General features: G+C 43.0%; 1 protein-coding gene across 10 annotated transcripts in view; it reads left to right on the forward strand.

The window, feature by feature from the left end:
- Positions 1 to 25,687, forward strand: part of ADAM23 (ADAM metallopeptidase domain 23) — a 158,073-nt gene that overhangs the window by 95,940 nt on the left and 36,446 nt on the right. For 5 of the 10 annotated variants that reach the window (XR_011503018.1, XM_070508462.1, XM_014836403.3 and 2 more), the window contains exons 10-21: positions 2,650 to 2,721; positions 4,899 to 5,062; positions 6,007 to 6,091; positions 7,024 to 7,114; positions 9,353 to 9,401; positions 11,419 to 11,518; positions 14,530 to 14,667; positions 15,199 to 15,288; positions 16,569 to 16,649; positions 22,384 to 22,434; positions 23,078 to 23,141; positions 24,620 to 24,725. Coding sequence is in view for 8 of the 10 variants with exons in the window: in XM_070508462.1 (XP_070364563.1) it covers positions 2,650 to 2,721; positions 4,899 to 5,062; positions 6,007 to 6,091; positions 7,024 to 7,114; positions 9,353 to 9,401; positions 11,419 to 11,518; positions 14,530 to 14,667; positions 15,199 to 15,288; positions 16,569 to 16,649; positions 22,384 to 22,434; positions 23,078 to 23,141; positions 24,620 to 24,725 (1,091 nt within the window). In the remaining 2 variants the exon portion in view is untranslated. The remainder of the gene's footprint in view (positions 1 to 2,649; positions 2,722 to 4,898; positions 5,063 to 6,006; positions 6,092 to 7,023; positions 7,115 to 9,352; positions 9,402 to 11,418; positions 11,519 to 14,529; positions 14,668 to 15,198; positions 15,289 to 16,568; positions 16,650 to 22,383; positions 22,435 to 23,077; positions 23,142 to 24,619; positions 24,726 to 25,687) is intronic. The other 5 variants (XR_011503019.1, XM_044768334.2, XM_070508463.1 and 2 more) reach the window with 1 other exon arrangement.

Below are 25,687 nucleotides of genomic sequence, written 5' to 3' on the forward strand. Positions count from 1 at the left end.
TTCTTCATCTTTCTAGCTCTCCCTCACTGGCCATTTCTTCTTAGTCTTTTGCCTTTGGCCTTTGGAATTATGGGAGTGCTCCATAGCTTGGTTTGGGGCTCTCTTTTCTTTCTATAACTCTCACCCAAAGGGCCCACTTCCAGTCTCGTCTTTACGTGATAGCACGACTTTAAATTCAGCACTCTCTGCTTTATACCTCTAGCCGCTGAGTTCCCTTCTCAAGTACCCAGCTGCCTCCTCGACATCCCTACCTCAGTGTTGGATGGGCACCTCACACTGGACATTCGAAGTCAGAACTCTTGGTTCCTTAGTCCTAACCTTCTCTTCCCCTAATCTTTCTCACTACTTTAAATGGCACCACCATCCCCCAGCTATTCAAGTTCAAAACCTAGGAGTCACCTTTTATTCTTCTCTTCCCTCACCTTCCACATCCTATACATCAGCAAGTCTTGGGAACCCTGTCTTCACAAAGAGTCTACCCACCTCTCTCCACAGAGGTCCAGCCGTCACCACCTTTGGCCTGCACTGCTGCAGTCGTGTCCCCACAGGTCTCTGCTGCCATTTGCTCGCCCCACAGCAGGCAGGGCCATCTTTCTAAAAGGAAAATCAGAGAGGTGGAAATTACAAATACCAACTAAATAAAGAACTTGCCACATTTTGCTAGACTTTAAAAAGAATTCATTTTATTAATTTGTTTAACTTACATGTCATATTTCCCATGGTCATTATGCTATAGAAAGAAGTTCCCAAAAAGGACAAATTAATGTTCAGAAGCATAATAGGTGCATAACACCACTGCATTAGAACAGATGTCAGCTAATATCTGTCCCCTCTTTTTGCCATGGGTGCTTCTTAATGTCCAGACTTTTTTTTGTGTGCAATTCAGTGGCATTTAGTACCTTTGCTACGTCGTGCCATTACCTCCATCTAGTTCCAGAACATGTTCATCACCCCAAAGGACTTAATGTTGAAAAATTAATTTTACTTTAAAAGATATCGTTGAAATTTTTCAGCTTGTGGAATTTGCTAAGGAACTTAAAATCCTTAGCTATTTACAGCAACTTCTTTATTTTAAGTTTCAAAATCCTGTTAAAGTGCCTGAAAATTTTTAGATCAATATGATGTTTTATGACCCCGTTACGTGCATAGATTGAAGTTTACTGTAAAAAAGCATGTGAAGACAGTTTGGGTGAGATTATGATGCATGGCGGTAGCAGTAACATAAAAAGTAACAGTCATGCTGTCTGAGTCTGTTCAGGCTGCTGTAACGAAATACTGCAGACAGGGCGGCTTATAAACCGCAGACATTTATTTCTCACACTTGTGGAGGTTGAGTAGTCCCAGGTCCAGGTGCCAGCATGGTTGTGTTCTGGGGAGGGCCCTCTTCCTGGCTCACAGCCGCTGCCTTCTCGCTGGGTCCTCGAGTGCAGGAGGGTGAGGGAACTCTCTGGGCCTCTTTGTAAGAGCACTAATCCCATTTGTGAGGCTCCACCTCGTGACCGACGCAGCCCCCAAGTCCCCACCTCCTAATACCATCACTTTGGGGGTTCCCATCTCAACATATAAATTTCCGGGGGGACACAAACATTCACACTGCAACAAATGTTATATATAAACAGTTAAAAATTAATAAATGCTACTAATAACACAATACTGACTTATTGCACATTTATCACGAGTTGTCAATGTGCTGTGTGTTATAAAAAATAGATATCAGGTGTGTGAGCATGAAGACATATTCTTTGTTTAAAAGACATGGTAACAGGGATAGAGAGGCTGAAATGAAAGGAGTGACAAATTTATAGTGCGAAAGTGGACAGAGGAGGAGAACAGAGTATCACGGATTTCCAGTGTAGAGATATTTTTGATCTTTATGAACGATGTGTTATTTTAGTGATCATAATGGAAGAGAGATTTGAAAGACTTACGGTAGAAATCCCATTGGGTAGTTTTGAGTAGGTTTTTCTTTCTCCTCAGGAAGGGCATGAGCTCCCTGTGGTCTACGTTTGCTCTCAAATGTCCTCTTTTCTAAAACTGCATTCCTCCAGACATTGTTGTATAATTATTCTATTAATTTCCTTAAGTAATCATAAATAACCATAAACACTGCTGACTATCGGTGTGCTTCATTTTTGCTTTTCGTCTCTCTTTGTTCTGACTTTGAGCCGTCACAAGCAAAAGGCTCTGTTTGGGGAGGGATTCCTCTCAAAGAATATCCTAAAATGTGTGACAAATGCATCCATACCACGGACAGTGTCTAAAGTGCTGCCTGAGACATGTTCTTGATCTGAGTGTTGAGCAAGGAGGGCTCGGACGGCATTTCTTGCTCTAAGCCCTTCATAAGCTGGGGAGGGTCTCAGTGGAAGCAGAAGGGTTGCGTTTGTAGATGTGAGGACTGAATGAACCTCTCCTCAGGGTAAAGCTCTGCCCGCGGGTCACTACGGGCCTCCTCTGTACCCGGAACTGGAGCAGGTGCTCAGCTAGCCGGAGAAACAAAGTAAGAACCACCATACTCAACATGGCACACATTGAATTCTGTATTTTTAATCTCCATTTCCTCTACTGCTGTGAGATTTCTGCTCGTACTGAATTTTGAAGTTTACCATTAAATGATGACTTAGCAGTGACTGGTTTGTCTTTCTTCCCCAGTATAAGAAATATCGCTCTTCTCATGCGCACACCAACAACTTTGCCAAGTCTGTGGTCAACCTTGTGGATTCTGTGAGTAGCCTGGTTTTCTTGAACCTATTTTTTCAAGATGGAGTGGTGTTATTGCTATTCGCTTGTTACTTCAGTTCTTTCTTGGGCAAACGTAAAAGTGCCATCCTTGAGCTCATCTGACTGAGAAATTACAGAGTGATCTGCCTCACCGAGAGCAGTGGTGTCAGAGTTTAGGGAGATGTTGAGTTATGCTTGGAATCCCAAAGCTGTGTTAGCATTGCTTCAAGTCGCGTCTAGACCTCATTGTCACCAAGCCTGGAAGGACAAAAATAGTCGAGAAAACGAGCTACCAAAAGAGTGTAAATTGTACTCATCAAATGAGACTTTGTTGAGCTTATGGCAAAAGAGATATATGTTCTGTGTATATATATGGCAAAAGAACTAGTAATTGTCCTAAATATATGAACTAATAATTGTCATATATGAACTAGTATTGTCTTAAATGTATAGCAAAGAACCAATATCTTGAGGTGGAGTGTGTTTGGAGAATAGAAGAAATATAAAAAAATTTTTTAAAAGAACCCAGATTTATTTTCTTAGTGCTCCCATTAGTGGAATGCTTCAGACTTTATTTCTAGATGACAGAATTAAATGCAATCTTCAAATAAAACTAATTAGAAACAGTAAAATATATATCTTCTTACAAAGACTTCTAACTACAAATCTTTCATATTGATATTTTTTGCCTCTCATTTTGTAAGTTATAGAGAATGAAAGTTAAGATTTTCTTCCTTTTTCCTGCTTTAGGTAAGAATTCGATAGATGTGAATATTATTCATTATGTTCCAATAAATAGTTTAATTTGACTAGTCATAATTTAAAAATAGTATACTTCTTCTTTGTGTATTCTAATGTAAAGTGCTATCTTGTTCAGCTAAAAATATTTTTATCTGATATTTATTGTATGTTCCCTCTTAACTGGGAAAAAAAGCTTTTTATAAATTGCCAACTATCTAAATGATACTTTCTCCAAAGAACTGCCCTCTTGCCTGCCTTTTAAACAATCCACTTGCCTCCAATCGTGAATACTCATGACGTGTCGTACCTGGCCGACACAGCAGAGCGCAGGTAGAGCGTGCGAGGATGGGCACGCTGTATCGTGCAGAGTTAGGGTTCAAACTCGGAGAGCCAGTTGATACCCGGCTTATTAACTTTCTTTAATTTCAGCTCTTGTCAGTCTTCTCAGAGGAAAACTATAAGTGAATATGGAAAAGAGAACTTAAGCACAGCTTGTCCCTTGCCACAGCTGTTTACTCTGGAGCATCTCTGTGTTAGACATTTCACCGTGATTTAATAGAATCACGTCTTGCAAAGAGTAGTTTTTATTTTGGGTTATCATACAAGCTTCTGGGGCCGACCAAGTAATTTTTAAAAGACGTTACGTTTCACTCGTTCCTCGTTGTAAACTCGTTACAGCTCCAGGTTGCTTTAGACGTGATAATATTTCCTTTCCTCAGTGTCTTCAAAGATCATCCATCATTTTCTCAAATAGCTTGAAAATAGGACAAAATGACAACCTTCATTGAAGTTGCTTAGTTGTGTGAGTTATTTAGCTACTGGGCCAAAAGTAGAGAAAGAGAGCAGAAAGACAGTTTAGACATTGTGAGTGAGGCCGCCCGGTGGTGAGGATGGAGGGGGTGGTGCAGGCTGCTCCTCCCTGTGGGCCTCAGGTCCGTGCCTCTCTCCCAGGGCTCTTGTACTTGTCATATGACAAGGCCTCCAGGGGAAACCCGCCACGCTGTTGGTGCTGGTCCGAGGACCTAGTGACCGTTCCAATCCTGCAGGACCAACGGGTCGCACTGCACTTACTCAGAGCCGTGGCCAGGCCCCAACCCATTCCCTCCTGCGAGGTTTGGAAGGTGACTTTACTGAGCCCTGTTTTGAATTTATCTCCAGAGTTTAGAATCTTGACATCCCCACTGTCTGTAGTGAGATGCTGGGCCCCTAAATGTGCTGACTCACGATTGAAATCCCCTTGCAGGAGAGGCCAAGTTGTGGGATTGTTCTTTCTTTTTGCTCTTGGGAAAGAGAAAGGAAGGGGGATTCTCCATGAAGAGCTAATGCTGACCTCGTGTTCCCCTCCCCTCCCCCCTGTCTCTCCGCTGACTCTGAATCACTGATTGTGCATGTCTGACCCAGTGTTTTCCTCCTGCACCTGTCCTGCTGTCTACCCTCAGATATACAAGGAGCAGCTCAATACCAGGGTCGTCCTGGTGGCTGTAGAGACCTGGACTGAGAAGGATCATATTGACATCACCACCAACCCTGTGCAGATGCTCCATGAGTTCTCCAAATACCGGCAGCGGATCAAGCAGCATGCTGATGCTGTGCACCTCATCTCGTATGTACCGGTAGTCTATGGTTTGACATTTGTCTCTATCCCTTTTATCAGTTGAGTTATATATCAATGTATTGATCTTGAACAAGATTGATGTTGAGTCCTCTCTCTGTTGGATAGGAAGCATGAAGGTAGGCTGTCCAGTGTTGAGATGGGGGTTCCACAGTCGTTCCTACTTCCAGATCTTCCATTCTCAAGGTCAACTTATGATTCAAGATGGCTGCTGGTGCTCCAGCCATCACAACAGGCAGCAGGAATCTCAGGCAGGGAGGAGTGCCAAAGGGCACTCCTTCCAGCTGAGTTAGCTCCCGTAGAGCTGATTTCCTGGAAGCTGCACATATCAATTTCACCAACAAATCATGTGCTAGATCTTAGTTACACGGCCACACCTAGCTGCAAGTGAGGCCAGGAAGTATAGTCTTTTGAGGTGAACCATTGAATAAAATTGAGATTTTTATCCCTAAGGAAAAGGGTACCATACTTTCTTATGATATAGTAAGCTGTTCTCTTCCCCACTCAAGGCGAAGCTGTTTTCAGACAGTCCTCAAGCATCTGTCCCAGAATCAGACCAAGCGAGTCCTCTTTCCTTTCCTCTCACCTTTCCTCTTTCTTATCTTTTCTCTCAGCCTTTGATCAGCAGTTTGTAATAATCAGCAATATTTTGCATAACTGCTAGATATTTCCTCCTAGAAGAAAGTCAAAGCGCTGGTCTGTTTACCTCTGTGCCTCAATTCCTGTGCCAGTGGTTAGTAGGTGCTCAACTAATACTGGCTCAACTGGGGTTATTTAACGTGACGTAAATTTAAAGGTATTTAAAACAGTTTTTGACTTCTCAAAGAAGGGTGAGTTTGGGGTCTTCGGCACAGGAGAGTGAGTGACATGTTGTGGGAGAGTTTGTATCATGGTCAGTACATTGATTTCCTAATAGCACTTCTCTTGTCCCCAAGACGTGTGACATTCCACTATAAGAGAAGCAGCCTGAGCTACTTTGGAGGCGTCTGTTCTCGCACAAGGGGAGTTGGTGTGAATGAGGTAAATTTTATCAGTTTTCTTCCAGCAGAGTTTTGTCTTTGCATCTGATCTTTTTCTTTCCTGTGGCCTAGTTTACATCCCTCTCAGGCTTATTTAGGGTGACGGTGACATTGAGAATATAGCATGAGTGGTTTACGTTAGTAAGTAGGACCCGAAGTGGTCTTCCGTGTTAGAAAAGAGGTATTGCTTCATTTTATAATGATAGTTTTTCCCAATTATTGGGCAAATGCAAGCCAAAGATTGGCCCAGAGATTTTTTTGGCCTCTATATATAAGTTTTTATAAGCTTATTAATCCTTCTCTCATAACTTGTTTTCAAAGCTAAATGCTCATTCTGCCCGTGTTAGCTTTAACTCATTTAAATCAGAGTCTATGATTGTATCTAATCAGCATCTTTGTTTTCTCCCTATGTAAATCTTTCATCTTTATACCTTCTACCTAACTATCTTTAGAATTAAATGAAGCAAATATTTCCTTAATCTCATTGTTTGGATTTTGGTGCCTTCATTCATATAAAGGAAATTCTTATAAAAGTTGGCAACGGCACCCAAAAGCTGAACCAGCTATATCTAAACCCTGATCAATACCAGAGAATATTCTGCCAGGTTATCCCAGTAGCCATCCCAAGTGGAGACCTCTTGGCATGTTTGTAGTGAGTTGAATTTATTCTTGGTTTGGTATGAGTTGAAAGGGGGCACAGCCTTTTATCACTTGTATTTGATGTTTCAACGTGAGAGGTGCCACATAGTCAGAGAGGCTGTCTGCTTTTGGGCCCAGCTGTGAGGAAGAAGTGATGAGGAGCATAGAGCCCATCCTTTGATGCCGCGAGGCTCTGTTAGGGAACTGAGATGATATGTGTAATGATTAAGAAATAATAACTAGCTTTGTGCACTCTCTCAAATGTTTCCCACACACTTTCAACTCTGAAAACAGTATGGTCTTCCAATGGCAGTGGCACAAGTATTGTCGCAGAGCCTGGCTCAAAACCTTGGAATCCAATGGGAACCTTCTAGCCGAAAGCCAAGTATGTACATTGACCTTCTTACTCACTTTCCTGTGCCATTCTGTCTGTATAATGCATGTCCAGTCAATAAATAAATATTTTTCATTCCTGAGTCATTATAGTTTAATAGCAGTGTATTTCTTTCCTCTAAAAAAACATTATAAAATGAGCAACTTACGTAATTATTAATCTATGTGGGTTGTAGAAATGTCCTTTTCAAAATCCGTAAAGTCACGCTCCTTTTCTCAGAGGGTGAGCAGCTCTTTCTCACTCTGCAGACTCTGGGATGCGCGGTGAGGACTCTCCCTCTGGGTTCTCCCCCCTGGAGTGTGCACTCAAGGTGCCAGATGAACCTCCGTCGCAAGTGTAATAATAGCGCAGTTGGATTGGGAGCTCAAACTCTAAACCTACCCACCTGCTGGAATTAAATGTACCCACCGGTCCCGTCGGAAGAGTTGGGGAAGAAGCCTCCCCATGACAGGAAGGCCCAACAGGGCCGCAGATCCCACAAGTAGGAGAACAGCCGGGGCCTGCCGGGGCCACTCTCCTCCCTGGTCAGATGAGAGCTGGATGGGAAGACAGGGCTAAGTTTCTAGTGGCAAAGTGTCCAAGGCCCCTGATAGTTTTAGGGGTCTGTGAAAATTTTAAATTTCTTGTAAAGTCAGAGGAATATCCAACCTGGATTTGATTCCTCTTTATACCAACACAGTAGTAAAATATAATTTCTAAAGCATCTTTTGGCAGAAGGGAGAAGTGCCAAGGGCCCACGTGATACAATGCTGAGGAAAGAAGGACCGGGGTTCACTCAGGTTATTCTCTTGACCGGGAATTAAGCGGAAGTCTACTCCCCCTGTGAAAATATCAGACACCAGAGTGAGGGTCTCCCTCCTCCGTCCCCAGAGAAGAAAAGCACAGAGAGCTACCTTAACATCAGTCTGTATTTTATACTTTATTGACTACTATCAAATAATTGTCAGTATCAAATAAGTGTCATTAAGACATAGTATTATGGAAACTTGAAACAAAATATATATCTAGGGGTGTCTAGATTCCCCTTTGTGGGCATATTATTTCATCACTTTATGGGTGTATTAAGTCTGGTGGCATTTAGCAAATCTCTACAAACTTTCCTTTATTAATATCTGGCTCGGAGTATTGGCTTTCCCCGGGAAATGCATGGTGCACAGGAAAGGAGGTGTTTCAGGTTTCATTCCCTGGCATGGATGCCTTGGAATCAGAAAGGAGAAGGACCAGGCTTACGACCCTGTTTGAAAACCGTGGAGGCAGGAAGAGGCCTGTGTGGGGTCCACTGAGATGTGTTACCCAGGTGGATGCTAGGGTAGCATGAGAAACAGGCTTCATCACTGACGCCTGGTACAGCTCCTTCCTCCTAAAATTCTTAAGTCGTTTGTGAATTATTTACTTAACTAGATAATTCGCTAGTTCTGAACTTTGAGTTTCTTAAACCCATTTGGAAATCTTTCTTTAAAAATATCTTTATCTATGATAGAAAAGAGAATAGGAAGAAATAAATGAAAAGAGCAGCCATCACAACATTAATATGCCAATCTACGGTATCTACATCAAGTTGATGATTGGTATTTAGTTTGAATGATTATTTACACTTCTATTTTGGATTGCTCTCTTACCCTGAGCCTTTCAGCACAATTTTATTCATGTCTCTGGCCCATCCTCGCCGTGCCTCTAGCAAATTGCCTTCTCTGACCTCCAGTGTGCTCTGTTAAAGGACTTGGTGGCGACTCATTGTGTTTGTGCAATGGAACATTACAGTTCTGAGAGCACACCAGCGAGCCGTCCATGTGAGCCCGGGAAGCACTCTGGGGGATGCCTTCCCCATTTTAGAGGTGGAAACACTGAGACCCGAGAAATGCCGAGTCAGGTGCCTATGGGGCTCCCTCTCAGGGGGAGCCAGGACCAGCACTCTGGCTCTCTGGTTTCTAAACCAGTATACTTTTCATTAAACATTGGAACTAGGAACTTGGTTGAGTTCTCTGAGTTACAAAAATGAAGACAGGCGCAATTTTATTTCTCGCCAGCTGTTGTCTTAGGAAGTGATCTATATGGCTGGAAAGGATAAAGAAATATTGATTGAAAAGAAATAGGTTTTGTTTGGTGAGACTTCACATTCTGTGCCTATTTGACGTGGAATTGGTGATAGGAATTATTTCAGTGCAAATTAAAGATGTGACTTTTGTTGTCCCCTTTTCCCCTGTCTCTCTGATTGTTTCCTTGGACTAGAATGTGACTGCACAGAATCCTGGGGTGGCTGCATCATGGAGGAGACGGGGTAAATTTTTACTATGCATGCATTTTACACACGCCTTTGCTAAAATTGCTGCATATAATGAGACACACAGCCTCGCAGGTCCTGCTCTTCCAGACTGAGCCTTTAGTATAAACTCAATAATTAATTATCTGGTGTTTTAAAAGTAAAGGGTTAATTCACTTTATATTTTAGTGTTTCGTTTAAAGTTGGTGATAAAAGTAAAATATAGTAACAACCTCTACGTCTATTAACCCTTAAAGGAAACACATTATTAAACGCTTCTAAGTTTAGTAGGGGCATTAATTTTTTAGTACACTTAGAATAAAAGCTGGTTGTCAGTGAAAATCAATTCAGCCATCAGTTTATATTTTAAAGTACTCGTAAATATACGTGCAATAGAAATTGTACTGTGCCACTTATACAGTCAATAACACGTTTTTGTAAGACAGATTGATTGCATCTACATTAGGTAGTTTTCTGCTTGACAGACTTTGAGCACTTTCTCACCTGGATCCTCTCTTTTTCTATGGATACTTTGGGAACTAGAGCGGCTGCCCCAGAGCTGCCGTTGCGTCCGTGAACCGAGGCCTGGAAACATTGCCCTCTTCCCCGGGATGCCTGCCCCACGGGAGCTGCTGCCCGGTGCCCCCTGAGCTGGAGCCAACCCTAGTAGATGGGAGGGTTTCTCACCCACAGGCCTCTCCTTCCTTTGCCCAGGCCAGACATCCGCTCACCACAGGCCATTTCTGGTCCTGCCCCCACCCTTTGGGCCCCAGTTGCCAGAGGCCCTGACCTCCCTGTACGCTGCCCCTTCCTCATGCTTCCTCCAGGAGGCCAGCTCGTGGGGACGAGAGCCCGTGAGCCCGGGGTTTGCAGAGAGAGTCAGCCATTGTGCCTGCTGTGTTAGAACACGTGTTTCTGGAAATGCAGTTTAAACTTGAGACTGTTGGCAGTCGTGGCCCCTTACTTTTGTCCCATAGTTTAGTATCATTATGGCCTCGGATGGCTGTAGGAAGGTAACCATTATGATGTTGGTTCCGGAGGGAGATGTCTTCAGTCTTCTAAACTCCCAATTTCTAAATGAAATTTTGGACTGACTACCCATAGGGTATAACAAAACTGTTTAAAGTTCATATGTATTTTCTCAAGTGTACATTTCTGCATAGTTAGAGTGAGAGACGACCGTCCCCACTGGCAGTTTTTACCTACTTCCATACACTGCGCTCATACATCAGGATACACAGAGCTACAGAATTACAGCGCACAATAGGTGGCCTGTCACGCTCAAATCAAGAGCTAGTACAAATATGCCCAAGGAATCATTATGTATAATTCAGTGTGACCTTGACCATGTGTATAATATTCCCATCTGTACCAGCACACAGATTGTAATTTGATTAATTAAATCACAGAGAGGCTCATGTTATATTCCTACTAAATCATGAATATCACCAAATAGTATCTGAAGTTGAGAATAAGGAGCTGTCCTTCACGGGAGCTTGCCCGTTATTGTGTGCATGTGCAGTAGAAGTGTGTGTATGTAGATAGGTGTGTGGATGGTCTCCCGTCTCTCGGGGTCCTGTGGGCCTGAACTGTGCTGCTGAGCCTGCGTCCGGCTCTGACGGGCTGACCTCGCGGCTCCCTCCTCCAGAGCGGGACTAGGCCTTCCCCAGCTCCCTTCATTCTGGACGAGGCCTGCGTCTCTGCCTCTACTGAGACTCGCAAATGAAAAGGACCACGTTTTGAAATGCAGCCTAGAGGGAGAAGTTTCGGGATGAGCTTTTCAACACTTTCACCCCCAAGCACAGAAGGGTTGTAACCCAGGCCCCCAAATCTGCGATGGCCTTTGAATTTCTATTTTTACAAACTCTAGCACACACACTTATTTGGCAGTTTGAACATAAGTGCCTTGTCAAAATTTGTGTAGAACCACCTGGACCCAGAGTGAACATTTTGTTCTAATTCAAGGGTTTTAATTTTCTTCGCTGATGACTGCTTTGGGTAGATCATTTACATAATTGATTCTTTGTTTCCTCAGGGTGTCTCATTCCCGGAAGTTCTCAAAGTGCAGCATTTTCGAGTACAGAGACTTCCTGCAGAGAGGGGGTGGCGCCTGTCTTTTCAACAGGCCAACAAAGGTGAGTGACTTAGAAGATTCGATGATGTCTCCAATTTTTTTAAGGTGGAGCAGCGCTAAGTCTCAGGTGCTTGCCTTGGAAGGAAGTTTCTTGTCAGTCAGATGAATACGTAGCTACAAGGGGCATTATGTTGCAGACCGAGTACTGTTTACAGAGTGACAGACCCACAGTTTCGCTCTTTCGAATCTCTGGTTTTCCAGGGCTGGATGCTCTCCCCAGCCCTCCCCTCCTCAAAACAAACAAACAAGCAAGCAAACAATCGTTCAATTAAAATACCTTTGAAATGTTCATGTGAGGGTTTTCAACCTGCTGCTAAGAGTTCGTGTGTTAGGCTAAGATGTCTTACTTTAACCCATTTTTCTGACAAAAATTCAGTTTCCCCTTGACATTCTAGAGGAGTAACTAATTTCTTGGCTTGTCTTTTTTTTTTTGAGTGGTCTAATCTCCCAGACAGGAAGCATTGCTAATATCAGCTAGCCAGAAAATGGCCCCAGGTATTTATGGATTCCATAAATACATAGATGTATTTATAATATACAGTCTCTACCTGGAAAGGTCCACATGGTCAAGTGTATTTCATCAAAATATGTATATACAGTGCCACAATCCTTTATCCACAATTCCTGAACTCAAAAAGCTCTAAAATTGGAAGTGTTTTTTGTAAGTTTCCAGAAAACACATTGGACAGTAAAACTTGTCCTGACCTGAAAATCTGTATTATCCCCGTTCACGTAAATATTCATGTCTTACTGCAGAAACGTTGATGTGTTTGATTAAAGAGTGTGCACCAGGCCCTTCAGGGTTATTACAGAGAACATGGTAAATGCATCACACTTTTCTAAAATCCAGCAAAGCCAGAGTTCCCAAACTCACCAGCTCTAAAGCTTTAGGATACGGGACTATGGACCTAAAGTGGCGTATTTGGAAATGAAGTTGCTCAAAAGGCAAAAAGACAGGATCGATGCTAATTAGCACATGGTATAGAAATGCTAACATTGCACATCCCATATTTCCTTTTAAAGTACTACTTCATAAGTCAAATACAGTCCATTGCTGTACAAAATGTTTAATACCCTGCAAATTGAGACAGCGGTGAAATCATGTCAGCCTTTTTTTTTTTAAGTTGGTGACTAATGTGAATAACTGACAGGATAATTTATTCCTCTCCCCATAATTAAGTGATACTGCCGTAGTCGGGACGGTGGCTTGAAGCCTGACGTCTGTCTAAAATCTCAGTAAGGAAAGAGAACAGGTCTTTTAAAGCGACCTTGTGTCGTTAAACTCAGCCCCCTGCTCTCATGGCATTCATCTCACTGCGACAGAATGTGAAAGCTTCAGAGTGTTTAAAATGGGTGAAATGAGTAATGGTGAATTAATGTGAGCTGCTGGCGTTTTTGAATTGCAGTATACGTGGCTAATTTTACCTGCCTTGCAGCTCCTCAGCTAATTATAAGCATCTCGCCTGAGGAAAGAACGCTGAGTTGTTTGGAAAGCTTAAGATTTCTGGTGCGTGTGTAAAGATGGTGAGCCACCTTTAGGTTTCAGAAATTGCCTGTGAGGAGAAAGACAGTTATTTTGATAACTTGGAAACTAAATAAAAATAACTCTACATCTTAAATTTTAAAAGTTAGTAAATATGGAATTATTGCTTTTTAAACTATGTATTAGAATGCTTAAGAAAAAGCTGCCTGTGCATTCCAGTGGACTAGTTGACATGTATGTATCAAAGAACTGACTGTTTTCCAGGTGTTCCTAGTCGATCGATGAATGTACGTATGTGTGTTTGACGGGTTATTTTCACATTATCTGCTTGCATCTTCTCTGTGCTATGGGAGCCTTCCCAACTGCCATGTTCTACGTCTGGTTTGTGACGGACCTGCCTCAAGGTGGCAGGAGGGTACTAGGGAAGAAATCCAGCAGGCGGTTCCATGGGAGGCCTGATTGAGAGCGCTAGCCATGTTCCAATCTGCCCTTCCTTTTTCCATTTTCTTCTCCCTGCTGATCAAAATACTTCAGAGGTTAGGACTGTTGATTCACCCACTGGACTCCCCACGGGAGAGTCCGACCCGAGTCTCCTGGAAGCCTTCTTGCTTCCTGTGATCGCTTTCCCTTCCTGGCAGTGGAGGGAGCATCAGGTCTTCCCCAGGCGGGCTCAGTGGAAGGCAGCCCTTCCTGGGGTGTGTGGCTGCTGGGAGTGTCTCTTTCTCCCTCTCACATTTGTGGCTCCGAGCATTTGGGTTGGGATGTACTATTCCAGTCTTCACCAGGTGAGAAACTTGCCCCAGGTGATGAGAAATACAAATGTTTCTCATAAAGAATCAACTGCCTCAACAATTGGCCTGCAATACAGTTTATCTGGCCAGCAAGTTCATAGCACCGGCAGGTTGGACTATTCTAGAAATCTGACTCCTCCATTGCTGCAGGAATGGTTGAGAAATTTCTATGCCTCTTTGCATTCGTCTGCACATTTACTTAATATGCTTCAGACAGTGCAGATTTATTTTCAGTGAGAATGATGGGCGTGGATTTTTTCCCTAAGTTTATTTGCATTTACTTGATTGTATATATCACATTTGGCTGTGACCGAAGCTTTTTTATCTTTTGACAATTTTTATATCCTCTCAGCTGCCTTGAGATAAGTCAGCAAATTAGGTGTCTGTGAGTTCACGAGCAGTGAATTTTAGCTCCATTAGCAAATAGGAAGAGTGATCGGCTCCTCTTGACAGCTGATCTCTGTAGAAAGTGGCTCTAATGGTTGAGGTCGTCTCTGGAGCCCACCGCCAGAGAATCCTCCACGAGACATTATCCCATTTAAAATAGGTTTTCAGAAGTGTTATTAATAAGTGAACAGTATTTCCCACACAGACGTCATTTATAAGATGCGATAACCGCAGATCACAGAGGAATATCACGTGATAGCTGATTATAGGGCCATGTGTGTGGCTGATGGGTATGTTGATTTTCCATGATAAATTGAAACGTTTTCCCTTTCTCTCCCTGATCTCTTCCAGCTCTTTGAGCCCACGGAATGTGGGAATGGATATGTGGAAGCTGGGGAGGAGTGTGACTGTGGCTTCCATGTGGTAGGTATAGGAGATCTCTTCGACCTTCAGCTCAGCTCCCACCCAGAGCAAACGCGAACAGTAGGGGTGAGAAGCCTGTGCTGTGCTGCACTGTGATCCTTCTGCCTTGCTCTCTGATCTCTCTCATCAGCGCTTGGTGTCAGCTCAGACTCGTTAGAATTAATCATGTCCTTATGGCCCTGTCTGAGAAAACCTAATGAATTCTTCTAATCAAATTCCCTACCTCTTAAAAATTCATAGCTCTATTCATCTCGGGCAAGTTTTACTAACTCATGAAGCATTCTTTCTTGTTGTGTATTATTTTTGTCTTTATAAAACTAGATTGAGTATTGAGGATGTAGTAGGGCTCACCAAAGGTGGGGTGCCTGCTAAGAAATAAGCTGGCTTTTTGGTAGAGAAGCCCTGTGATAGAAGAGAATACTTTGCTGAGGAATATGGCAGGAAGGAATCTGTCGTTGTTTAAAGTGGTTGTTTCCTGAAGTTTTTGCTAACTGTTGTACAAATCTCTTCCTCTGGGTTATGTGTAAGTCACACGTGGAGTGAACGTTGAGCGGCCGGTGGTGTTCCCTGTCTTACTCACGTGCGTGTCCCCTGCAGGAGTGCTACGGGCTGTGCTGTAAGAAGTGCTCGCTCTCCAACGGGGCTCACTGCAGCGACGGGCCCTGCTGTAACAGCACCTCCTGCCTTGTGAGTTCCCTGGCGGTTTCATCTTGCTTTCCACTGACATGTTGGCCAAGTATTTCAGGGTGGACATGGAGCGTTTGTATAGCTTCTCACAAACTTGTTGGTTGACAGTGTGCATATTAGCCTGGCGATTTTGTAGAATCAATACATCTTCCCATTTTCTGTGGGTCACAACGTTTGTCTTTACTGAGATTGACTATCAGCCGTCCTGTCCTCCAGTGCCTCCCTAAGAAAAGATCCTATACTCCATCGAAGTAAACGTCCAGGATTGCCCTGCTAACACGAGTGAAAACCAGATTAAATGGTCGAAGAGAAGACGGACACTTCCTGTGATCTTTTGAATGATGTGGCCTACTTAGAACATTTTTCTTTAAAACTGACCCTAATTTATTTTAGACCTTGAGCCTAAAATCTAGTGCTCATATTTTCACATTTGGCTTTGTAAATTCCTTATACAGGCAAGAACGCCAGATGAGGGAGCAGTGTCTGTCTGTCTGTTTGTATGTGTCTATACACAGCCTGTGTGTGGACATAGTTACTTCCATCTGCAGAGACCTCCAGTTAGTTTTTGAAAAGTCATTTTTTCAGTCTTCCTTTTTCTCATCTATAAAACATCTAATATTCCTTATAAGCATAAAATTACATGATTTTATTATTTTATTCAATACCAAAGGGTGTTATGCATTATGGTATTCGAGAAGATTCTCGCTTAGTTTATACTTGCCTTGTTTCCCCTCCCAGATTATAAATTGCTTGAAGGGAGCAGGCTCTTTCCTTCGTCTTTTACCCACCCCCTTCCCAGACAAACAAAATGCTGTGTATACAGTAGGCATTCATATGAATTCATTGAAATTTGATTGTGTATATTTAGCCAAAGCAACGTTGATGTCCAAGCTAATAGGTAAATTAGTGAAGGTTGGGTCTATGCGTCAGTCTTCAGAGCGATCTTAAACGTTTCTATTTTAGTGCTTTGCTCTTTGCTCTTTTGTCTTAAGCCGCACCAGTGTTTCTTCTTTACAGAATTGCCATTGCATTGTTTTCCAGAAATAACACTCTGAGACAGTGGGTTTTGATGCATGAACATTTGATGCCTTGGTTAATGATTCGTGTTTACTGCAGAGAGTGGCCTGTGGGCCTTGTGTCCACTCTGCAGCTATCTTGCTGATTCACAGGGAGCGTGGTGGTGGCTATGAGAGGGTATCAGAGTTATTGGTGGATAGAAGAATGCTAGCTCTTTGAAGCGTTAGTTAGGCTGGCTCCTGATGCTGAGTTTTGCTTTGCAGTTTCAGCCGCGAAGCTACGACTGTCGGGACGCTGTGAACAGCTGTGACATCACCGAGTACTGCACTGGAGACTCCGGCCAGGTACGGCCACCGAGCTTCAGCTAACACGGTGGACTTGCAAATACACATTTTAGAGCTTTCAATTTGGATTACATATGAGAACATGATTAGGTTCCTTTGTTTTTTTGTTTTAATTTACCTTGTCTTCTAGTAATTTCTAGCTCTTCACCGTGCCTTTATTTTAGGAACATTTATTGCATTTTTTGGGGGAACCAAATGTCTTTTCTTCTGATTTTTCCCCTTCAAAATTAGTTCCTTTATATGGTTTACATCCAACTAATTGATTTTTTCTTTCTTGGTCCCCACATCTAAAACAGTATGTTCACACTAATGAAACACTAGTGTAATGTTTTCAAACATTTTTAAGCCACAGAAACTTTTTTTTAAACAAAATTTTGGATGGAAGCCCGATGCGGAAGGCGGAGAACAATGAGCAGGGCCCTGGCTGAGGCGCGATGGGGAGCAGCACTCTGCCCTCTTCAGCTCCGTCGCCGTCTCCCTTCCGCTTCCACGGCCCTGGCTCCACGGCCCAGGCGCTTTGGCGTGATTCTTCACATGAAATTATTATTGCACGTTAAAATTATTGTAGCATTTAATTTAATTATATTAAAATTGTTATAGCATTTTAATTAATGTTGCCTTCTAGCATTCCTTCTTTATATAATTTTTATGTTTTTAAAAATTTATATCATGTTACTTTAAGACTTTGTCATTCAGATGAATGTTTGGTGAGCATCTTCTGCTGTAAACGATGGGATGTGGTGGGGAACAAGAGAGACGAGTCCTTGCTCTTTCGTGGAGCTTGCATTCTGCTGGGTGGAGGAAGGCAAATAAGTGAGCAAACGTGTCAGCAGGTGGTGCGTGCTAAGCGTGAGATAAGGTGGTGTGAACAGAGTGAGGGGTGGGGAGCTTTAAGGGGGCGACCAAGTGCGTTTTCCTGGAGAGGTTTGCGTTTAAGTAGAAACACAAATAAGAAGGAGCTAGTCAGAAAACGGAGCACAGAAGCCTGGCTTCTTCAAGCAATGGGATGAAAGCGGGGCCAGCAGGAAAACAGTGGAACCATTCACAGAGGAGTTCGGGAACCAGGGCGGGTGGGGACTCCAAGAATTTTGGATTTCATTCTGTCTTTGTTTTCGTTCTGACATTACTTCTAAAGCATTTCCTGTACTGTTACACAGTTTTAATAAATACCCTTTTTACAGTTGTATGCGAGTCTGTCACGTGGATTTATCAGTTCACTTCCGTATCCAGTGATGGATATTTAGGTTGTTGGCAGTTTTTCATTGTTATAATTAATAGGGCAGTGAGCATCTCTGTGCATTTTTAAGAGTGTTTCCTGTTTCAGGCTAGCTCCTTAGGACAAGCTCCCAGGAGTGCACTTACCTGTTGCAGGTGTGGTGGTTTCCAAGGGGCCAAATATCATTTCTACTTGAAAATGGCCATTTGAAAGCTACAGCTTGGTGTGAGGGCTCAATGGGCCTCTGTAAGACCCCAGATTCAGTCTGTCGCACCAGCTTATTGACAGTATCGGGTCTGGAGTGACCTCTCCCTTCAGAGGCTGGCCATCACCTTGTATGTCCTGGACGAGCAGTAAAGACAGTAGGATTTATGTGAGTAGACAGGAGAAGAGCGGCAGAACTGAGCCAGAATGCCAAGTTGTTCTTCCCAATTTTATCAATCAAACAAGCACTCGATCGGCCCGTCAGTCACTATCCTGCCTGGAGAAGAAGTGGGTAAGGGAGGAGAGAGTAGCTGGAGTTACACTGAGTGCCCCTCACTGGAAGGAAGCATGAGGAGAGGGAAAGAAATGTTCCTAACTAACTTTCTGGAAAGTTCTTGATGTATATCATCTGAGGCTCCATTCAAATGGATCCTTTTAAGGATGTTGATACAAATAATCAATGACCAATGTATAGAGAAGAAAGACAGAGTGGTATTTATTGAGCCAATGCTGAGGACTAGCCTGGAAGTGCTGCCTCCACCAGGGAAGACAGAGCTCTGGAGAAGCGTGGTTCGCAGCGTGGCTGTATACCATTTCAGAACAAAGAGCACACAGCAAGCATGACAGGAAGACAGTTTTCTCCCCGAAGTCACAAGGAGATGTTTTGCTGCAGTTTAGCACATTCACAGCATGTCAGCCTGACCTTGGTTCTCTAGGAAGAAGAGCTTGTCTTCAAAGGAGGACTGGTATCGGCCTCCGAGAAGGAGAGGCATTCATCCCTGTCTTTAAGGAGCGCATCCTTTGCTTTGGGAAGATGTTTGAAGCGGATGCACGATGCATGTCCCGTGGGCCGGGAGTCAGGCTGCTCTGGGAGAAAGAGGCTTGAGGCCGAATCAGGGTTAAACCAGAATGACTTCCCTGCAGACCTCAATATTTGAAAACTTATTATTATCCTTATTATTTTCATCAAGGATGTGGTAGTAAAGTACATTCAGGCTATTCTGTTGTGATTTTTATGCATATCTGTTTCTTATATTTAAATATGTAAATAGGTTTCTTTGCACTTTTCCTATAACCTGGTGGCAGAGTGTAAGAATTGTGGATTCTGTGATTTATGACGTGTACTGACATTCCTGATGTACTGTTCCAATGAATTATATTTTTGGTTTTGTAGAGTACTACTATTTTTGTATCCGTCATACCTGGTTTTGGTTCTCTGTATTCAGCTCTTTCAGAAGTATAGTTTTTCCATTTCAACCTTTAACTCCTGAATTGCCATAGAACTTACTGGAAATAAAGCTTTTATAATGAGGCCTCTGTGTTCAACCTAATATTCTATTATCTAAATTTTAAAAAAGGTTCTTTTTATCTCATGTCTAAGGTGAAAAGGGTACCGTTAACGTAATTTCTCAGTGGCATATTACAATAATGTGTTCCTTTTATAATAATTTCCTTATGTGACCGGAATGAACCTGAAATAGATAATTAGAGTAGAGGGAGTTAAAACCCCCCCAAATTCTTCTGCTCTGTAGGAGGAAGTGAGTTTTGAATTTAGTTAATACTAATAATGATCAAGAAAGTGAGATCTCTGAGAATCTCTGTGTCTCTGAGAACCCATATCATTGGCAACATTATGACTTTCTCTCTTTTATCTCATGATATGTTTCTGCTTAATTCTCATGCTAGCATTTACTGATGCCTCTGAGCTACATTTTAAATTCACAATTTATAAGAGAAAAAAACAATACTTGTGCAAATGAGAGAAATCCTTGGCAAACAATACTGGATGATAAAGATTTTTGAAAGATGTGGAAAGGCTTTTTGTTAGCACTCTGAAATATGTCATCTAAAGGGGTAGGAAAGCACCATTCAAAATAAGCACATGGAGATGCTTTTACCCGGCTGAAGCCTGCCTCAGGTGAACCTGTCTGCGCAGCACCAGTGGGGCTGGGATGGCCTTTAGAGACCAAGCCCGGAGCTCTACTCACAGGCAGAATAAAGCGCACAGATTATGGTTCTTCTGCTTTAAATGTCTCCAGGGAACTAAGACATCCCATAACTTCCCTTGTTAAACATTTTAGTGATAAGCAACTGGCTTTTATTAGCGTAAACTAAAAGTAAATTAATTAGAAATCTTCTTACGTGTAGCTATGACAGTTTATAATAAAGTCTTTTTTTTAATTAATAAAGAATTCTACAAGTTTTTTCCTATTGAAACATCACAAAAGTAAAAAGTGACCAATAATTTCAGACCTCGATGTGCCTGTTGTGTACAATGTTTCTTTTGCGTTTTTGTGCTGTGTGGTTGTATTTGTCTCGGAGCAAGTGAACACTTAATGGTGGTTGATGAGTAAGATAATGATAGTGTTTCAGGTGGATTTGAGTGGATGAAAGAGGCCACAGGGATTTCTGTTGTTGTGCAGTTGGCCGGTACGCCTGGTTTTAGTGCTGATAGTTACATCCTTTGAATAGTTGCCATCAGGTTGAATGAAAAGCTGTGGTGAAGGAAAGCTCATATGAGAGTCGGTTATTCTTTAGAAAGATGTAGAACCAAACCATTTTATGTCAGTGTCCCTTAGTAAGCTATTGTCTCAACAATTCTAGAGTAGTTCTGTTATGTTTCTGTAGTGAGCTTGATAACCAGCTGGATACGTACAGAATAGAATTGCTTCATTGTACCCGTATGGGTCACTCATTCATCTTCTCAGTCAGCCAATGGGAACCGAGCACCTACTCGATAATTGAGCTTGGTTTTGTTCTAAGTGCTGGGTGGCAGCAGGGAACAAACAGGAAATCTTTGCCTGCGTGGAGCTCGAGTTAGGATGGGGACCATAGACAAATGAGTTAAATCTATGGCCCCTCTGCTGGTGGTAAGTGCCATGGGGAAAATAGAAACAGGAAAAGCAGACAGTGCTGGCATGGGAGGGATTACGGTTTTGAAGAGCACAGTGAGAGAAAGCTTCTCTGAGATGCTGATATGTGAGCAAAGCCCTAAAGAAGGAGAGAGAGCAAGCCATGTGGAGACCTGGGGAGATGGCAGGAGGAGCAGGGGCAGAGGCTGTGGGGTGGCCCATGCCTGGCACATTCCCGTAGAGTCAGATCAGTCATGGCAGAGTCGGAAGGAGGGCAGAGAGATGATGGGGCTGGCGGATGGCATAGGAGCAGAGCATGTTGAACTTTGAAGGCCAGTGAGTGAGCTGGGAAGCCACTGAGCAGAGGAGTGACATGATGTGGTTTATGTCTTAAAGGGACACTGGGTAGCTATATGGACCAGGAGACCAGAGTGGAAGCCAGGGAATCAGTTGGGGCTGTGATGTAATCCAGGTGAGCGATGGTGGTGGGTTGGACCAGGCGTTAGCAGTGGAGATGGAGCAAGTGGCCAGATCTGGTTCTATTTTGAAGGTAGAGCTAACAGGATTTGTTGACAGACTAGAAGGGGAGTGTGAGAGAAAGAGAAACACAGGATGACTCCGTGGTTTGGGGCCTGAACGATCAGAAGAGTGGAACTGTGCTTTACGGAGAAGGCGAAAACTGAGGGAGGACCCCAGTGCATATCACTGTGTTTCTTGCTCACTTGCCACACGGCTGTGTTTTTCCCTTTTCATATTTGCTTTGAACACAGTGGCAGAGCCTTGACTTGAGCTATTTTTAGCTCTCTTAAATGTGGTCAATGAAGTACACAGACAGTAAAAATTTTAATTTATTCATGGTAATTTTGGGGGGAAATGAAGCATACTTTATGATTTGATGAATAGACCTGGAAAAAGAAGTGACCATCACACCACGATTGCTCTAGTAACAAGTCTGTGGTTTGAGAGGTCAGAGCTGTGATGGAGATCCGGCACTCGCACCGAGCCTGGGGCAGGGTGCTTCTCCTTTTTCGGGAACGTGGCCTCAGTGAGGGTCAACGGGTGTCAGTGCGATTTGACGTTTTCACAGAGCTGAGTAAGGTCTTGTCAGTTAGTTCCAATTGTGTCTGCTCCCCTATAACAAGCCGCTTCATCCCCTCCTCGTCCATTTGATCCCTTCTACTTTTAACTCTGTGAGTGAGCAAATATATATTACTACTCTAGTCACCTCAGCAAAAACAGAGAAACAGAAAAAGCACCCACTGCGTGGACCTAACTTACTGATTTTTACTAATAATGGGAGAATTAATTTGGATAACCTACTTAAGGAGTTATTCATGTTTTTCTCAACTTTCCTGATTATATATTCACCACACTTGCATTCTTTTGCATTTTTAGATATTGTGCACGTAATCTGAAAGTGCGTAACACGCTGCACGTTAACTAAAAAGATTCTATTTTTCAGTGCCCCCCGAATCTTCACAAGCAAGATGGATATGCGTGTAATCAAAATCAGGTATGCTGGGCTGCACGTTTTAAATGTAATCTTAAAAGGATTAGTTTGTGAATTTTTTCTTTTTGATAAATGTCGTTTTGAAGGGAAATTGCAATTCAAACAACAGTAAATTATTGCAGGGGTCTTCTGATTCAGAGTTGCTTCGTGTCATACCAAATACTAAATATATCTGGTGACAAATTGTCCAGATTGAGGGCAAGGAAAAAATGTAATGGCTGAAGAATTAGGGATCTAATTTATTGAGTTGTGACCATTTTTCAATAATTTCAGCCTATCATGGGAAAATATGAGCATTTGTTATAACATGGGGCTTTTTTGAAGCCACGTTATAACCTAACCATTCACGTGCAAAAGAAGCTAAAAATCATTTTGGTATCACCCAAAGAAATGTACCAGTTTTTGTTTTCAAAGATTTTAAATTTCAGATAGTTTGGCTTTAAAGAACTGCTCTATGAGATCTGCTCTGAGTTCTAGATTTTAACTGTTATTCTTAAGATGTTTGCGATTCTTATTTTCACTGTGCAAATATTAAAGTATGGAGTGAAAAAAAACCTTATGTAAAGCAACGAAAACGAGACCTTGAGTAAAAGTCAGGGGGAATGTCAGTGGTGTGTGTGCCTCACAATGTGCGTCCTGTCCTCAGGGCCGCTGCTACAACGGCGAGTGCAAGACCCGGGACAACCAGTGTCAGTACATCTGGGGAACAAGTAGGTGCATTTTCCTCTGGACGGGCACACGCAGGTTTCCCTCAATCTTATTCTTCCCTGTCAGTCTTGCTGAAAGAGGTGTCCAGCTTGGAGGGATGCTTAAAAACAATCTATCGGATGGGGGCTGGCCCCGTGGCCGAGTGGTTAAGTTTGCGCCCTCCGCTGCAGGCGGCCCAGTGTTTCGTTGGTTCGATTCCTGGGCGCGGACATGGCACTGCTCATCAGACCACGCTGAGGCAGCGTCCCACATGCCACAACTAGAAGGACCCACAACGAAGAGTATGCAACTATGTACCGGGGGGCTTTGGGGAGAAAAAGGAAAAATAAAATCTTTAAAAAAAAAAAAAAAAAAACAATCTATCGGAGGGTGAGGATAAAGAGACCTGTGGATCTTAGCTACAAAACCATAGAAAACAATGGCACAGTGAGGACTGGTCATGAGAACCGAGCAGTGTCATTGAGGGATTGTGGCCATAAGAGAGGAGTGTGACGTCCACTTGCAAAGGTTGGTGGACATGCATGGCTGACTTTGTATGCTGACTTACTCCTCAAGTCAGCTCTCTGCTCTTTTACCCCAAGGAAAGTACCAGACTTATTTTTTAAATTCTGTAATTTGTCACCTCCTTTTGAAGTGAAGAAAGGCAGGCACTTCCTGAGGTGCAGACAGAGGGAGATTTGGTACATGGTCCTGCTTCTCCATGTGTTCCCACTCGCTAGTCCACACCTTCTCTTCCTGTCATCCACAGTGCCTCTCCACTGAACTCCAGTTCACGAGGGCCAGAGCGGGAGGAGAGAAATGCGTCTGCATGGCTGGCTGAGGCTGGGTCTCCCCCCAGGGGGAAGGGCACCCACAGAAGGAGAGCAGAGCCCCTGCCTGAGTGACTTCAGTGTTTGTCAAACACCCTTTAGCTGGAAGATTGACTTCCAGTGCTTCCGTTTTGACAGAAGAAAGATAATAGAGGCATAGTCATCTTTTCAAAGGCATAAATATCAAAATCCAACTGCTGACATAGAATTTCATTGGGCCAAGACTTTATAGTATCTCCCGATGTTAGTATAAAGCAGGACTAAGAATGTGTATTAGTTTTCTGTGTGTCACTTCACTAATTCCTGCTGCTGACTGTTCCTATCTCCCACTGTCAAAACCACCAGGTAGAACCAGGAATGCATTTGTCTCTCCAGTTAACACCAGCGGTGTGCCGGAGCTGTCGTGTGTTAGCTTGCCAGAGCCAACTGTTAAATTTTCACGGCTTTTTAGAAGCCATTTGACATCACATTCATAGCTTGAAATCAGCTACGTGTTACACCATGGAGGTTTACATGATGGTATTTACACCATGGAAATTGGAAAATGCTACAAATCAGGAGTTTTTTCTCTTTTTCTGGAGAACGGTTGTTAAACATTTATTGGCATGCTACTGGTTATGGATAACAAAGAGAACTAAAATAGCTTTTCTTCTCTTGCTTGTCTCCGAAAGAGGCGTCAGGGTCGGACAAGTTCTGCTATGAGAAGCTGAATACAGAAGGCACGGAGAAGGGCAACTGCGGAAAGGACGGAGACCGCTGGGTGCAGTGCAGCAAGCAGTGAGTGTTGGCTCCGGGGCCGAGCCGGACTCGGAAGCCCGCGTGCAAACGCGAAATGGGCACAAAGGAAATGTGACTGATTTTTTATGAATCTTCCACAATTTAAAATTTTAAAGTGTTCATTTAAAAAATACATTAGTTTATCTAGAGACAAAGGGCCATGGACTGAGTTGTTTCTGTGGCACCGACTCACGCTGTTTCTGTAAAATTCAGAAGATTTCTCACATGCTGTATTTTACTGGATGCTCACTTTGAAGAGATGCTCCGCCAAGGTATTATAAATTAATATTAGGTTTTAATTCTCTACTTTTGCTAGAAGATATGGCCTGTGAATGTACTAGGGTGCACAGAGTTTTACAAGCAAAATATATAGACTATGTATTTTGGGGACCATTCAAAGTAAAATAATATATATTTTTGATCATTTCGTGAGTGCAGTGCCATTTGATTTAATTAAACATCTAATGTCTATGTCGAAGATTTTCCGCCTTCTAAAAAGCATCTGGTTTGTGCATACTGGAGACATCTTTACTCAGGAAGTGAGGTGTTTTCAGAGCACATTGGTGATTGTTTTCCCTTGGTTAGCTGAGGAAAGTTAAAATGGTGACTTAACAGTTTATTGAGGTTAGCTCAGTGCCTTGGATCTGTGCGACCACTAAGTTACAGGCCACAGCTGCCCCGTTTCCTTCCGCAGCAATGAGGATTCATCTCTCAGCCTTGAAGCAGAGCCAAGACTTCAGGGGTTTTCCGTCTCGAGTTGACGGTTTCTACATCGCATTTTAGGAAACTTGGCAATTCCACGTAGTCGTTGGTGGTGGATGAGGCCTCAGGAGGCAAGAAATCTTTGACCATAATTTCTTTAAAATTAAACCAAATTAATAGACCAGAGCTCCCCATCTGATGTCTCATGGGTGCCGTACAGACGCCCCGAGCTTTCAGTCCTCGAGGAGCCAGGGAATCGA

Source organism: Equus asinus, chromosome 4, assembly GCF_041296235.1.
Source record: "Equus asinus isolate D_3611 breed Donkey chromosome 4, EquAss-T2T_v2, whole genome shotgun sequence".
NCBI lineage: Eukaryota > Metazoa > Chordata > Mammalia > Perissodactyla > Equidae > Equus > Equus asinus.